The 16,353-nt window shown below is 40.2% G+C and overlaps 1 protein-coding gene across 1 annotated transcript in view; it reads right to left on the reverse strand.

Moving 5' to 3' along the window:
* Positions 1-12,961, reverse strand: part of LOC126377261 (attractin) — a 39,263-nt gene extending 26,302 nt beyond the window's left edge. The window contains exons 1-9 of the mRNA XM_050024984.1: positions 12,665-12,961; positions 7,792-8,004; positions 7,237-7,403; positions 5,606-5,686; positions 3,499-3,751; positions 2,366-2,509; positions 1,500-1,645; positions 880-998; positions 446-595 (exon numbers count right to left, since the gene is read on the reverse strand). Of these exons, the coding sequence (XP_049880941.1) occupies positions 446-595; positions 880-998; positions 1,500-1,645; positions 2,366-2,509; positions 3,499-3,751; positions 5,606-5,686; positions 7,237-7,403; positions 7,792-8,004; positions 12,665-12,897 (1,506 nt within the window). The 5' untranslated portion in view covers positions 12,898-12,961. The remainder of the gene's footprint in view (positions 1-445; positions 596-879; positions 999-1,499; positions 1,646-2,365; positions 2,510-3,498; positions 3,752-5,605; positions 5,687-7,236; positions 7,404-7,791; positions 8,005-12,664) is intronic.
* Between the last annotated feature and the right edge of the window lie 3,392 nt (positions 12,962-16,353).

Consider the following 16,353-nt stretch of genomic DNA (forward strand, 5'->3'; position numbering starts at 1 on the left):
ATAACAAGGTCAGACAGGCAGTCGCTTCTGTAAAAAACCGGACCTGTCAAATTCGGGTTAGGTAAGCGGACCCTGTGAGAAACGGGATAACGCTAGAGGGATGATGATGATGAAGTAGTAAAGTAGCTTGTTACACATGAACATACGTAAGTTCAGAAATCAGAACCATTTATTCAACGTAATTATCATGGACAAACTTGTTGAAGGTCAATATAACATTTTTGAATTTACGTCATTTCGCAAGGTGTTATGGCTGAGGAGAAGAAATGACAAGAAAATGCAACAGCAACACATCTTTTAAAAACCAATGAGAGTATACATTACAAGTTATTTAATAACTAGAGGAACACATTCAATACCATAGTTCACGTATATTTCCCTTTGGGGTAGGCAGAGGCCATGAGTTAGGTTAGGTTAGATCAAAAAAATGATGTTATCAGCTGACCTGCGTGGCCTCGGACTCGGAGACGAGTCCGCCGTGCACGTAGACGCGCCGGCTGAGCTCGTCCCAGGCGGCCGTGTGGCCAAACCCAGCACGCGCTGGCCAGCCCTTGGTCTCCACGGCTGCCCATGCGTTCTCTTCTATGTAGTACTCCTGCAAATATACATAGATTCATCATCATCAATTTAAGAGCCACGCTCTTGTCGGTGCAGCATTTTCCATGCTACTTTTTTAGGGAAAAATAGGGCACTGGTTTCCACAACACAACACACACAAAGACATAATACAACATAGATTAAATGTTAATAAAAAAGGCCTTGACAGACGGACGGACGACTACCGTAGATTGAACATCAACGCTCAAAAAGTGGGACGCAAAGTTACTATTAATATAGCGTCGTTGACAGCACTTTACCTCAGTTAAAAAGATAACAAACCTGCACAATATGCAAGTATCCGTAGTGCGGCGAGTGTCCGAAGAACACCAGCATCACGGGCCGTCGCGTGCTGCCCAGGTACACCAGCACCGCACTGTGCCCGGAGAGATGCAGGCCACCTGAAAACCAACGGTTACATCTGAAGAAATAGGTAGAAATGGACTTCATTTAATATTTTATATTTAGTAAGCAGCCTGGGAACCGGTGTAGAGGGAACTTGTTCACTATGTGAGATAGGGTCTGATCCGGGTGACCACATTCACAGTATGGCGACTCCTTTAAGCCCCATTTATGGAGGTGATGGTTAGACTTTCCATGGTTGGTCCTACACCGGTTCAGTCGGGTCCAGATTGTTCAAACCGGTGGGGACATATCACGAAAATCACTTTGTGATCCCCAGTTGGCTGATTGTCCGAAAGTAAGGTGATCCGTGCTTCGGAACACGTTAAGCCGTTGGTCCCGGTTACTACTTACTGATGCAAGTTACTAGACGTTACATGAGCCATGGCAGGGGTCTTTGGCAGTTCAATAGTAATCCTGACACCAGGGTTGATGGGGTTGGTAATCCACCTCACAACTCACACGATACAAGAAGAATAGAAAAAAAAAATGTACAGTACCGCAGTGTTTGAGGGGCGGCGGCCGGTGCGGCTCGCAGCTGGTGGGTGTCGCGTTGGTCCACTGGGGCCGCGCGCCCTCCAGCTGTATGGACCACACCTCGTTGGTCACCTCGCCGGCGCGGCCTTCCAAGCCTGCCAGCCCGCCCCTGTAGCAAACACACGGATTATCGTCAACACGAAGCCTTGCACCAATTACACCGCACACTTTGTACAAAAAACCTCGTTTTACACAGACACTACACATTGACGTTAGCGTACACGCGCATCTGTGTATGTGACGTCAGACGCTCATACGATTGAAGACTAAAAGTAAGACCGAGGGGGGTGAGGTAAACCTAGCTCTTTAAGGGGAGTCACAGGGGAAAAAGGTCAAAAGGACATTCATAGCAGAACGAATGTTGTCAACATTGCCACGAATGAGGAGTCATTGGGGGCTTACTAGAATGTCATTGGAGACTTACTAGGGCGTCATTGGAGGCTTAATGAGGAGTCAGTGGGGCGTAATTGGGTACTTACTGGGATGTCATTGGGGGCTTAATGGGATCTAATTGGGGACGTAATGTGATGTCATTGGGGGCTTGTTGGGGAAGTAATTGGAACTTATTTGTGATGTTACTTGATTCTGTTGGGGGCTTATTATTCTCGAGTAATTCTTAGGAGGCCTTGGCTACTTACTGGAGTCAAAGCGGAACTTATTGGGAGGGTCACTCAAATCATGATATTAGTACAAAACCATAAAATACTATAAAGACATAACATCACGCTTGTATCCCCGAAGGGGTAGGCAAAAGTGTCTAACATATACACCCACTCTTCGCCAGTTGTGTTTGAGATCCAAAACGTATATTATACATAATCCAACTCACCCTCTTTCAGGGTCATCAGAAGCCACCACTCCACCATAAACGATCAGCTGGTGTCCATACAACACAGCTGTGTGCGCGAACCTCGCCGCGGGCGCTTCTCCGCGCGTTTGTATCGGCTCCCATTCGCCTTTTGCTACTTTATATCTGAAAAAGGAAGGTATAGAGTTGAACCACATCTGTCAGCAACTCATATAAAGTTAGTGATTATTTAGAAGATATGAATGCATGGGATTACCTGTCTGAGAACTGATATTAGGCAGCTAAATTACTCAATTGTATATCAATATTTTATGTTTATTTTTTTTAAAAGAACGTCTAGGGCCCTGTGCCGAGGTTTTTCTTGCAGCTTCTTTTCCCCGGCTATACAGGTTGTGAGAAGCTGCAGTAGTTTTAGGCGGATGAGACGTTCGTTATGTAAAAATTGACGATTCAAAGTGTAATATGTTACCTACTGAATAAAGATATTTTTGAATTTTGAATTTTGAATAGCACTGTGAGAGAGAGACCGCACGCGGCAGGACCTACCAGGCGATAGCGTGCGTGAGTAACAGGAAAGGATAGAAGCAGAACTACACAGTTACGGCGTATATAACATACACAGGAATTTATCTTGTCTTAACGTCAACTTTGGATAATTTTATAAAACTAATTAATACAGCAATAAAAAATACAATTCATCAAATTACAATCATCATCATCATCATCAGCCCAATAACGTCCCCACTGCTGGGGCACGGGCCTTCCCTATGTATGGATAGGGAGATCGGGCCTTAAACCACCACGCGGGCCCAGTGCGGATTGGTGATTATTAACGACTGCTAATGCAGCCGGGACCAACGGCTTAACGTGCCTTCCGAAGCACGGAGGAGCTCGAGATGAAAACATTTTTTTTGTGGTCACCCATCCTATGACCGGCCTTTGCGAAAGTTGCTTAACTTCAACAATCGCAGACCGAGCGCGTTTACCGCTGCGCCACCGAGCTCCTCGAAATTACAATATACCCGTATAATACCCTAAATAGTCACTTATATTATAATTACAAATTAAACATTAATACAATTATAAATTAACAATTCAAGACCTTACGTGTCTAACGTGCGTGTGTTGGATGGAATCTTGAAATGGAGACTCACCGATACAAAAAATGAGCATTGGAAAAGGTCTCTCCACCGACTCTCAAGAGGTCCTCCCCGTAGGTCAGCAGCGCGTGCCCCGCCACGGCGGGCGGCTGCTCCCCCCCGTCGCCCGCCTCCCCCGGCTCCCGCCACCCCCACCCCCAGCCGGCGGCGGCGGCGTCGCGGCTGCAGTCGGCGCCCGTCCGCGCCGCCGTGCACTCGCAGCCGGCGGGCGTGCACGTGCCCGCGCCGTACGCTGCGTTGCAGTCGTCTGTAATATCATACAATAAACAATAATTTCACATTTATTTAGGGTCCCCCCCCTCTCGGAGAACCTTCCACCGGGTTATGAGCTGACCAGGCCGACCTGGAAATCTTTAAATAGACTCCGCACACAGGTTGGCCGAAGTAAAGATAACCTGTCCAGGTGGGGTTTTCTCGTCGGGTCGGATCTGAGCTGCGTGTGTGGTGTTACGCCACAGACTATGGCTCATCTGATAACTTGCCCCGCGTGCCCTGATACCTGCACGCGAGAGGGGCTGATGAGTGCCACCGAGGATGCTGTTCGAGTGGCGGAATACTGGGCTGAAGAAATCTAATGCCATCGAAACGACAAGAAGAAGACATTTATTTACATTATACAATAAATGGTATCACTACAGGATTCAATCCCAAATCGATATCATTGCATATAAGACAATTTAGGCAACATAATAACAAATAAATATTCAAAAAATAACCAATTACCTATAAATTATTAAATTAATACATTAGTCAAAGTCAAATCAGTCTAAACAAATTGGATACTAAACATACTTAATCATCAACATCTTAAACATCATAATACAACGGTAACTCTCAGCCCCGCACTAATTCGTATCAAGCGCCTACCACACCCCCTCTGGGTCTTACTTTAGTCTTAATTGCTGCTATATTTTATAATTATTATAATAAGCCTTGGTCTGTACCTTAGCACTATAATAATAATAATAACGTTTATTGCATCAATTCAGGTTAGGTACATTGCAGATTACAGTGCATAAAAATAGTATCACCAAATTCTACTTTTTCAAGCATACACAATGAAAGAACGGACGCTATAACTTTCCGGACTCGCTGACCCCCCAAAATACAGGTTTTCCTAGTTTGGGGGACAGAGAATCACTATCTGTATCAAAACTCTGTACGATCAACTGCTATTGTAACTTTTCGTTTGTGTTATTTTTCAAATAAAAATACTTATTATTAAAAAAAAAAAAAAAAAAAAATGGTCGTACGCCGCTGGAGTAAGGGGAAAAGCTCGAGCTATCTGTCTCGCTCGCTGAGCGTTAGGATTTCGTAACTGCAGTTTTCACTAACGCAGTTGGCTTGACCATTATAGACGGCGATACAGCTCACCTAAGTATACCTAAATTAATCCAGATAAAAGTTCCAGGTGCTTGGGTTCGAACCGGCGTTCCCCGTCCCGCATTAATAAATAGGGTATATACAGGGTGTTAGTGACATCGTAACGAAAACTTTGAGGGGTGATTGAGGCCATGATTCTGAGATGATATCAAGTGGAATCACAGAGGTTCATCAAATCCATCTTTGGACTTCGTATCAACAGTGGCTGCAAGTTGTCTTTGATTACTTGTGGCTCTGCCCACCCCATTAGGGATTACGGGCGTGAGTTTATGTATGTATGTATGTATCAAGTGGAATTTTCCGTCGCAAAAGTATGGAATTGAAAATAATTAAAAAAAACACAAAAATTTTCATGAATATTCAGACTGAAAATTCCACTTGATATTAACTCAGAATCATGGTCTGAACCATCCCCCTCAGTTACGGTGTCACTAACACCCATACCTACTTGTATGGCTACCGTATGTACTTGTGCGGGGTGTAAGTGACATCGTAACGAATACCGAGGGGAATGATTCAGCTGATTATTTTGAGTTAATATCAAGTGGAATTTTCCATCGCAAAAGTATAGAATTGAAAATAATTTTAAAAAACTAAAAAAATAAATCATGAATTTTGCGACGAAAAATTCCACCTGATATTAACTCAGAATCATGGTCTGAATCATTCCCCTGAGTATTCGTTACGATGTCACTAACACCCTGTATTATGTTATCACCTGGGCATAGCGGCTGGTCGCACGCTACTCCTATCCAATCCGGCTCGCAGCGACACGTGCCGTCGTCGCATTCACCGTGGTCTGAAATTGACAAGTCATAACTTCATAGCATTATCTTCTTCTACCGTCTGGTGTAGTGTGTACCTCCACACCTATGTTATATATGTCACCGTAAAATTGTAAATAACGTTAGATTATAATCTATCTCGCGAGATTGTGAACTGTCGAAAAATTGTGAAACGTAATATACTGCTTACAATTTAACGTATTATTATTCGTCAGATTATAATCTATCGAAGTAAAACTGTTAAATCACAATCTTACAATTGTCAAATTGTCAGCTGTCCGACGGCTGTCCCTGATTGGTCGGCCTTACAGTAGACCGTTCTGTGTCCATAGAGTTAGGAATAAAACACAGGTGTCAGTCAAAATAAATGCTCTTCAAGATTGCGAAATCAAGTACGTATTTATTAATTATTTAGTAAGTAATCAATAATTCTGACATCACATGGTAAGAAAAAATGTATCAGAATTAAAAAATCTGAAACGTATCATTCAGTATACTTTTCGTGTGTAAGATAAACATGTTGGCGGCATAGGGGTGGCCCAAGGGCCACCCCCGCCGCACCCTAACCTACTGTTATGCCTTGTAAAAATTATGACAAAACACTATTATTCTAAAAAAGAATTATGGATATCTATTTATTAATCCCAAAAATAAGTTATACCTAACAAACCAGTATTCCTAGATGTTATTATGGGAAAGTAAAACTATTATGCTAAAAAACGTTATGCAAAAAGGATTATGATAATTAAAATTATGACAAAAACATTTATGCATTTTAAGAGAATCCCAAATTAACATTATGCTCACTCTAATAGTTTTGTAACTCTATGGTATAGCACGCGAGGTGCGTTTCGTATCACAATTTGACGGTTTCACTTCGATAAATTATAATCTACCGAAAAATAATACGTTAAATTGTAAGCAATATGATACGATTCATAATTATTCGACAGTTCACAATCTCGCGAGATTCAAATCGATAGATTATAATCTAACGTTATTTACAATTTTACGGTGACATATACATATCTTTGTTATATGTCATATCCAGAGATAGACAATAAACGACCGTCTTAGAAGTCACACGTCTCTTATTTAACTCCACAATTCCGGCGTCCCACAGTGCACTGGATTGTGAGGTGGAGTACCAACCTCATCAATCCTGGTGACAGGGTTACTATTGAGCCGCCAAAGGCCCCTGACATGGCTCAATCAACGACTACTTACTTACATCAGTATTTTGTTTTTTCCTGTTTGTGCAATAAAGTATTAGTTATGTTATGTTATCAGTGAGTAGTAACCGGGACCAAAGGCTTAACGTGCCTTCCGAAGCACGGATCATCTTACTTTCGGACAATCAGCTGATCAGCATGTAACGTCCTAACCAAACTAGGGACCACAAAGTAATTTTTGTGATATGTCCCCACCGGGAATCGAACCCAGGACCTCCGGAGCGTGAGTGTAGTTAATGCCATTTGCGGCAAATCTACAATAAGTCACGTTAAAAAAGGTTACTGATTTGGTTAGTTGGGAACTAGCCAATTTGGTTTTTCATCATACTTACTTGAACAATTAGTCCTATGGTCGTCGGAGGGGCAGGAATAAGCTGCATAAGTGAGATTAAACCCCTCCATTGCGTACGCATCGTCTGAGAAGAAGTGGAGAAGCGCGCTCCCTGACCGCGCTATCACCTGGCGCGTCCAACTTGTCTCGCTATTTTCCAACACCCCGCTGGAATTGTAAACAGACATACATTCAATCAATCAATAATACTTTATTGCACAACGACAGGAGAGGAGCTCGGTGGCGCAGCGGTAAACGCGCTCGGTCTGCGATTGTTGAAGTTAAGCAACTTTCGCAAGGGCCGGTCGTAGGATGGGTGACCACAAAAAAAAAGTTTTCATCTCGAGCTCCTCCGTGCTTCGGAAGGCACGTTAAGCCGTTGGTCCCGGATGCATTAGCAGTCAGTTAATAACCATCAATCCGCACTGGGCCCGCGTGATGGTTTAAGGCCCGATCTCCCTGTCCATCCATAGGGAAGGCCCGTACCCCAGCAGTGGGGACGTGAATGGGCTGATGATGACCTTTTTGACCTCCTATTAAATAAAGTAATGATCACCTGAATACAGCGAGTAACCGCTCAGCGCGGACGCTGTCCCCGTCATACACGTAGAGGTGGTCCCAGCCGCACTCCGTCGCGAAGCTCTCTAGCCGGACCCGTAGTGGCGGGGGCGAAGGACCCAGCCAGGGGGGCGATATGAGCCATGAGCATTGCGTGCTCACGCTGTAGTTGCCGGGACCATCTGTTATGATCCCCGTCGGGGATGTCAGCCTGAAATATATTAATAAAAAGATTTTAATACATAACATAAACAGCCTATATACGTTCCACTGCTGAGCACAGACCTCCCCTCAAACTACCGAACCGGTATGGAGCATACTCCACCACGTTGCTTCACTGAGGGTTGGTGGAGTAGTTTTTACGACTAATACCCAGGACTAACGTGCTCTCCGAAGTACGGATTCATCTTACTTTTTCGGACAATCAGGTGATTCAAGCCTGCAATCTTCTTAACAAACAAAGGACAATCTCACAAAGCGATTTCGACAATGTCCCCACCGGGAATCGAACCCGGATCTCCAGATCGTGAGCCTAACGCTCTAACCAGTAGACTACAGAGCTGCATATACGTTGTTATAAATGAATTTCAGGACTGACCATTGAACTCGGCTAGATATAAATTATTTTGTCGTTGAAGTCAACAACCAAGGCATAATGAAGTTGGCTCGATGAGGTACACCTTTCTACGTAGTGTTAGTCTATGTTCAAAATGCCAACGATACATCAGACAACACCTACTTTAAGTAAATAAGTTAATCTTTGCAATGTACTGCATACTGATTGGTTCAGTAAGTACTTGGTGTATAAACACACCATGTTGGACACGAAGTAATCTTTTCGTTGACTGCGCCGACGTGCCTAGAGTAGTAAGCAGTTTGGCACATTCTAAGCCTGTCTTTGTGCCTCAGACCATGAATGAAACGTGATAATGTATTCATTTTCACATAATTGTGAATGGAGCGTTTTTAAATGTTATTATGGTCAAAAGTTCGTGCTCGTGACCCCATGGCAATGAATGGGACAATAGCATTGATGTCATAAAAGATAAGAATCATCTGATTTGTGATTTCATGGACTGCTAATTAGTTTTAGTCGCACTGGATTTAGTTTTAAATAGTTTGGATGACGTTTAGACAATGCTGAGTTGAGCATTCCTTTTTAGGAGTCACTTGATATGCACCAAGCTCTCATCAAAAGATCCTTTGAATAATCCTTTCCTAAAACCCAAGGAAAATCCTAAATTGATTTGTATTATGATGGTTAGTAAGTCGGTTTGTTGTATTTATATTACATACATACATAAATTACGCCTATTTCCCACCGGGGTAAGCAGAGACTATGGAATTCCATTTGCTTCGATCCTGACACACTTCTCTTGCTTCCTCCACATCCATCATTCGTTTCATACACGCACGCCGGTTCAGAGTAGATTGTACTGAACCTTTTCTAAGGACATCACCAATTTGTTTAGTTCACCTTTTAAAAAATATATATTCAAGATATTTATGTGCTTTCCGAAATAGTCAATAATCTTACTTTGTGGAAAATCAGGGGGGTTAAAATAACCACATTGAAACAATAATAATTCATCTAAATAAGAAATATAGCTACTTGACATTTGTTGGCAATTCATCGAAAAGTACACAAATAATATTATAGTTCTACCAAAAATAATATAGATGCCGCTGTCGAGATTTAAAGTGATAATTACCTATTTTCTCATTACTCGGGTACATAATTATTCAAAAATACAATGTAATGGCAGAAGCATAATACTAGAAATAGAAATGTTTTATTGTGACCATTAAAATAATAATTGCATGATATTTGGATCACATTATGTTGACACCTGTATTGGTATTGGTATTGGTATTCGCGGGCCGGTTTCCGCAACTCGACGTCTGTGCGCCTATTTTGCGTGATACCTGAAACGGCTGGATTACTCCAGCCAGCCTAGTTCCCCAAGGAAGTCTAACAGTCCTTTGACGTTGCTGACCACCTCAGGGAGGCACCCCGTCAGGCCGAGGTGCTTGGCCCGGTAGTTGGCGACTCCTCCACACTCCAGTAGAACATGAGCCGCTGTCTCCTCCGCCTCCATGCAGGCTCTGCATAGGGGGCTGTCAGTGACACCTAGTGTGAACAGATGTTTGTTGAAGGCACCGTGACCAGTAATAACAGCTGTTACCTGTCTTAGTTGAGACTTTTTTAATTTCAGAAGTCTCTTGGAGAGACGGCTATCAATGTTGGGTAGTGCCATCTTAGCCTGCCTGCATTCCTTTTTGGTGGTCCATAGTTGATAGTAGTTGATACCTGTATTGCTTCTCTTTATTTTGCTCAGAATAATAATGGATGGAAGATCTGGAAGATCACTGAAATTACATCGCCATCTATATTGTTTTTGAAAAACGTCGCCTGGAAAGCCCCTCACAGCTTTAATGCAGCCTTTTTAACCCCTGATCTACTAAACAGTAAAAAAAGAATATTCTGTGGTACAATGAACTCAACTTGTGAAGATAATGTGTGAGTAACATATTAGTATATTGTGTCCAATATAACACAAATATTATATACCTAGTGTGAATTAGTGAATCATACTATAGTAAATAGAATTAAAAACTGTACTGAATACCTATTGAAGTGATAATTACCAATCATCACCATTATTATGGCATTTAAGCAATGGAAATGGGCATCATTTCATGCAATTAACAATTTAACAATGATTGTTCAAGGACAGTGTATTGGGTTGGTTTACCCTTTGTGGGTTGGAAAGCCAGACAGGCAGTCGCTTCTGTAAAAAACTGGACCTGTCAAGTCTTCAGGTTAGGTAAGTGGACCCTGTGAAAGACGGGATAATGCTAGGGAGATGATGATGTACAAGGACAGTGAAATCAGGATATCCCTAATATTTTTCTAGTAATAAATATAGCCTATATTAATCAGGGATAATGTAGCACTCCAATGGTGAAAGAATTGTTGAAATCGGTCAAGTAGTTTTTGAGTTTATTCAATACAAACAAAAATACAAATCTTTCCTCTTTAAAATATTAGTATAGAACAAACTATGTCTATTAGACACCTATACAAATCACCTGCACGCTGAATAGATAGGTATAATAATTAGAAGACAGTTACAGCCGTTGACGGCCATTACATGTCTAATTATGTATTCTGCATTAATTGCAACTGTAAGTTATGTGACAAAGAAAAAATAGTCAGCCAAGGCAACAAAGTTATTTATAACAAAACAAGGAAATGAATGAGAGAAATTCTAAAGATTTTTTTTATACACTTGCAATCAGCCCTTGGACTTCTAGTAGCAGTTCTTAGATGTTGAGTGAGGCTTTTCTTTCCATTGTTGAACAGCTTTGTGACAGGCATATGGGGTAACCCATATTATGAAGTTCAAATTCAAAAATATCTTTATTTAGTAGTTAACATAGTTATACTTTGAATCGTCAATTTTTTACATAACGAATGTCTCATCAGCCTAAAACTACAGCTTCTCACAACCTGCATAGCCGGGGACAAGAAGCTGCAAGAAAAACCTCGGCACAGGGCCCTAGACATTCTTTTAAAATAAATAAACATCAAATATTATTATACAATTGATTAATTTACCTGCCTAATATCAGTTCTCAGACAGTTAATCCCATGCATTAATATCTTCTAAATAATCACTAACCATAAAATAACCTTTTTTGCAAAGTTTCTGTTTAAGTACTGTCTTAAAACAGTTGAAAGGCAAATTCTGAAGTTGTTTAATGCATCTCATATTGAGCGGTTCACTAAGATTCTGGCCATAGTGGTGTACATGGTGTGTGATTCTATTGTTGTATCTCTTTCTCATATTAGATATTTCTTCCCTGACAGTGGGTATCTCTATGTATTTGTAGATTTCATCCATATATAAATATAAAAATTAACGAGAGATCTAAGATCAAGAGAGCAGGTCTGAGAGAGCTTTCTACCTTGAAAATTACAGAACACCCATTTCAGGGAAGTGGGGGGTTAGAAAGTCAAAACGTAGCCTATGTCACTCTCCATCCCTTCAACTATCTCCACATAAAAATATAACATCAACTCATCACTCCGTTTTGGTATGAAAGAGGGACAAACAGACACACACATAATATTAGTATGGATTTGTCATCATATTCATATTAGGATTTCTAAGCAGTGTGTGGTAATGAACTTCTGAAGCGTTAGGCTCAGTCCCTACTGGGGTAGGCAAAGCTACAAGTCATCAGCAGATCAACCAATAGGCACATGTACCACATCATAGAATAAAATCTAATAAGGTATTAGCCAGCAAAAAGCTACTAAAATAATTTACCCATACTCAGGTGAAATTACTGTTTAGAACTGTAACGCAAAATTCAAATTGTTATGGCCAAACACATTTTAAGGCCGTCTTTATTAGTGAACAAACAGTAATGTTATTCCAATTGGAAATGATTCACATACATTTCAGCCTGCAAATTACTTTGTTTATTTTCCACTTGAGGTTATTATGATGGCAGAATCCCATTTAACAGAACCCACTAGAAAATTAACTTTACTTTTTTATTATTTCTCCCTTTTTATTTACATTCTATGGCCCTGTTACACAGACATACTCTTTTCAAGCATACAATAGTCTTCACTGAAATTTTATGGACTGTTCCTATAATAACAGATTAATTGTGAATATTAACACTTTTAACAGTCTTGACCTTAGCAAACGAGCTCAGGACAAGAAGCCAAAGTGTATAATTGGATAATCCTCTGCTTTCTCTTGCAAAAACTTAACACGATCTGTCAAATAGGTCAGTGAACCGTCAAATTCGAGTGCGATTTTTGGGTGTATATTCCGAAGTGGGACACTTACTTGACTTTCCCGGCACAGTGCTGGCATTCCGGACCCTGCCAGCCCTCAAAACACGCACAAGTTTCATTGTTACACACACCATTTAAACAGTTATGTTCACTACACCTAGAGAGGACACCATGACAAAACAATAACACTATGAGAACTGAACACAGGAAAGGAGAAAACCACGACCATTTTCGCCTGTACTTGGATTTGAAGAGAAATAAGAACATTTGCAGCGATTCTACCATTTTGATGTATGCATTTTCAACGAGTTTTGTTAGCTCGAAAGGAAAAGCGGTTCAACGTCGTGAAGTTTTCGTACGGTACTAATTTTAGTGTTGTCATACTAAAATTGAAGTTCCCGATTTGGTGTTAAAATACGTGTATTTTCTATTTGCTTGTGATGAATAGACCCCGTTATCGTTATCTTGACGTACTAACATCACTTTTTTAAATAGATTAAAACTTTCAATTTATCGACTATCGAAACGTTGATCATATTAAACAAATATCGACATTTCTATAACCGATTAATCAAAAGTTATTATCCCTAAAAATTGAATGCCGTTCAGAGCGACAAAACGTGGCCAATAAATAATCTTCTTCTTCGTCGTTCCCTCACTACTGAGGATCGCGACCACAGGTTATGGTTTTCCACTCGGTACAGCTATATGCTGCGTGGGCCGCCCTCTGTATGCTGCCGCCCACCGTCTTCTTCACGATATCAGACCACCTTGTAGGCGAACTTCCTCGCGTCTCGTCGTCCTTTCTTCCATGTCGCTAAAGAAAAATTAAAAGTACTTTTTTATTGTGTTGTAAACTTACTTTACTTACATTGTTATTATGATTACCCGATGTAACGGTGCGCTCGCCTTGCACATCGAACCCGGTGCGGTACCTGACAAGTTCGGTCAGGAGGATGGCGCACCACACCGAAATCATCCCAGTCGTAGCGGTGTCTGTTATTAAAACAGAATTTAGCCCAATCTTTTATTTTTGCCTTTTTAGTTACCGTGGTATAAGTGTCGTAGCAAGGATGATAGCAGCAAATAATGCGATTTCAACTTGTTTTGTTAAATGAAAACATGTCGTAATACATGATCACATATTGCTAGCTCGGAAATGACTGGACAGTTCGTTATGGACTGCACAGATTCGATCGTCTATAATTTGTGCCAAAAAGTAACACAAAATTTTTGTAACAGGACTAAAAAGAAAAACTAAAATCAGCTGTAATTTAGCCGATTTTAGGTTTTAGTCCTGTCCAAATACGCGTTTCATTATTTTTTAAGAGATAAATCAGAATATTCTATACAAAACCGTTAAAAAATATTTCTTTATAGATGTAAAATACAATTACCCTGCAAAATGGGTAAAGTTTATTAAGTAGCAACACTTTTTTTGACATAAACCTTTTTTTTAGTTTTTTTTAATAATCTTAAACTACAGATAACAAATAACAAACTCTATAAACTTCAAGCTAAATCAAAACAAGTAATTTTATCAAAAATATTTCCTATAAAAGAAAAGATAAACGCGTTTATGTTATATTAAAATATGCATCAGAAAATTAATCTTCACCCAAAATATACCACGCCATGTATTGGTAGCGACATCTAGTGTCAATTATTATTAACTTCAAAACGTTTGGTTCATTGTTCTACAAACAGATGTCACTAAAAGCCAGTTTTTCAGAAGAAAAGTACATTTTCGAGATTATAATTTCTGCTATTTATTTTAGATCTGGGGTTAATACTTTACTTCTACGTAGCCATAATTAAGTAGTTAGGTATTTAAAAGTACGTAAGAATAATACAACAACATCAATAAGTTTAGGTATAAGTAGAATACCTACCTACTTAGTTATTAGGTAAACATTTTTCAGTAATTAATCAGGGCTATTTTCTTACTTTTTCTTTGAAAAGATTAAAACAATAGTTTGTTATTTTTGTGCATTTTGCGAAAACGTTTTGTCTTAAAAGGCACATCTCGGTAATAACTGCACTTTTCTTTTGTTTGGTGCCTTTTTTTACTTCGATGACTTTTTCGATTCAGCCGGAGCAGAAAGTAAAAATGGCACAATAAAAATGTCTTTAGTCCTATTTATTTCACATTTAGCCTTAGGCTACTAACTTTAGAGGAAAATTAAATATCTACCTACCTCCATTTAAGTAGGTACAATCAAAGAGCAAAAGTGTAGTCACAGCCCAACGAATTATGAACTATTAGTTGTCATAATTATAAAATTTATGTTTTTAAGTGATTTTGGTCTATTACAGAAACGACATGTAACCAGGAGGTCTTAAGTGCAACCAGTTAATTTATTACTTTGCAAGAAACTGATTGGACTTTTGCACCTTATCTATCATTAAACGTCTTATAGCCTACTTACTTATCATTAAACGCTCGCTTTCTTCAATTTCTTGGAGATAAAATCACACACCTGTAAATCTTCTAAAAAGTAAATAGGTACTATTAAACAGAACAACCAGTTCAATACAATTATTGATTATATTTCAATAAGATAACATTTTACAATCATCATTTTACAAAGTACGTAAGCTAGTGTTGTGACGTTCATTAACATAGTGATGTGTATCAGTTGATATTAGGTCGGTCGACTCTTTTCTATCTAACAGTACCTGCATATTATATACATAAACAATAAACAGCTTATATACGGCCCTCTGCTGGGCACTGGCCTCCCCTTCAATTTAGATAGAATCGCTCGATTGTGCGAAAAAGTAAGATGATTCCGTAATTCGGAAAGTAAATAAATAATAAATACCTAACCATTAACAACAAAAAAAGCAAGCTCGTTCAGTAATTTGAAACTGTCGAAGCCTCTAAAGAGCATCGACGGATATGTATGGGTTTCATACAAATTATTTTAAGTGATCAGACATACACCGACACGTAGACAGGACAGGCATAACTCACGCTGATAAACCCTGCTGGGGTGGACAGAGTCACATTACAAGTTCACCAGACATTTTGGTGGACTTGTAATTTTGAAAAAAAAAAAAACTTTTTTTTAATTTTTTTTTCTTGTTCTTATAAATACCATATTCTTTTTTTTTGGTGGCATTGTGCGCCTTGGTCCGAAACGAATATGATAGTCTTCTTAGCGGCACGGGCACCCCGGATGTGATGGTACTACGCTGTTTAAAAGACCATGAGCATCCTCATCCAACCCAGAGGAAGACGAATGACCCTGGCGACGTGGTGAAGCCAACACAGACAGATGAGAGCGCAAAACTTGACAAAAGAGACAACCTAAGATCGAACAATCTGGCCCAAGGTGGGAGGAAGCCCGATTCTGGCTGAATTCAAATGGGCAGGAAAAAGAAGATTCTTTATTATAATCAGGTCATCATCTCCCTAGCGTTATCCCCTTTTCACAGGGTCCGCTTACCTAACCTGAAGATTTGACAGGTCCGGTTTTTTACAGAAGCGACTTCTGTCTAACCTTCCAACCCTTTCCCTTCGCGAGTTGGAAGGTCTGTAAAAATCCGGCCCTGTCAAATCTTCAGGTTAGGTAAGCGGACCCTGTGAAAAACGGGATAATGCTAGGATACCAGCGCCTCAGAATACGGCAGGGTGTCACTAATATACTGTATACTTACTGCCCACCCGCTTAGGTACAACGGACGTGGGTTTAAGCATGTAACTAGGTAGGTAGGGAGCTACTTTTTCGTTTAGTA

This window comes from Pectinophora gossypiella, chromosome 22, assembly GCF_024362695.1.
Source record: "Pectinophora gossypiella chromosome 22, ilPecGoss1.1, whole genome shotgun sequence".
NCBI classification, from domain to species: Eukaryota; Metazoa; Arthropoda; class Insecta; order Lepidoptera; family Gelechiidae; genus Pectinophora; species Pectinophora gossypiella.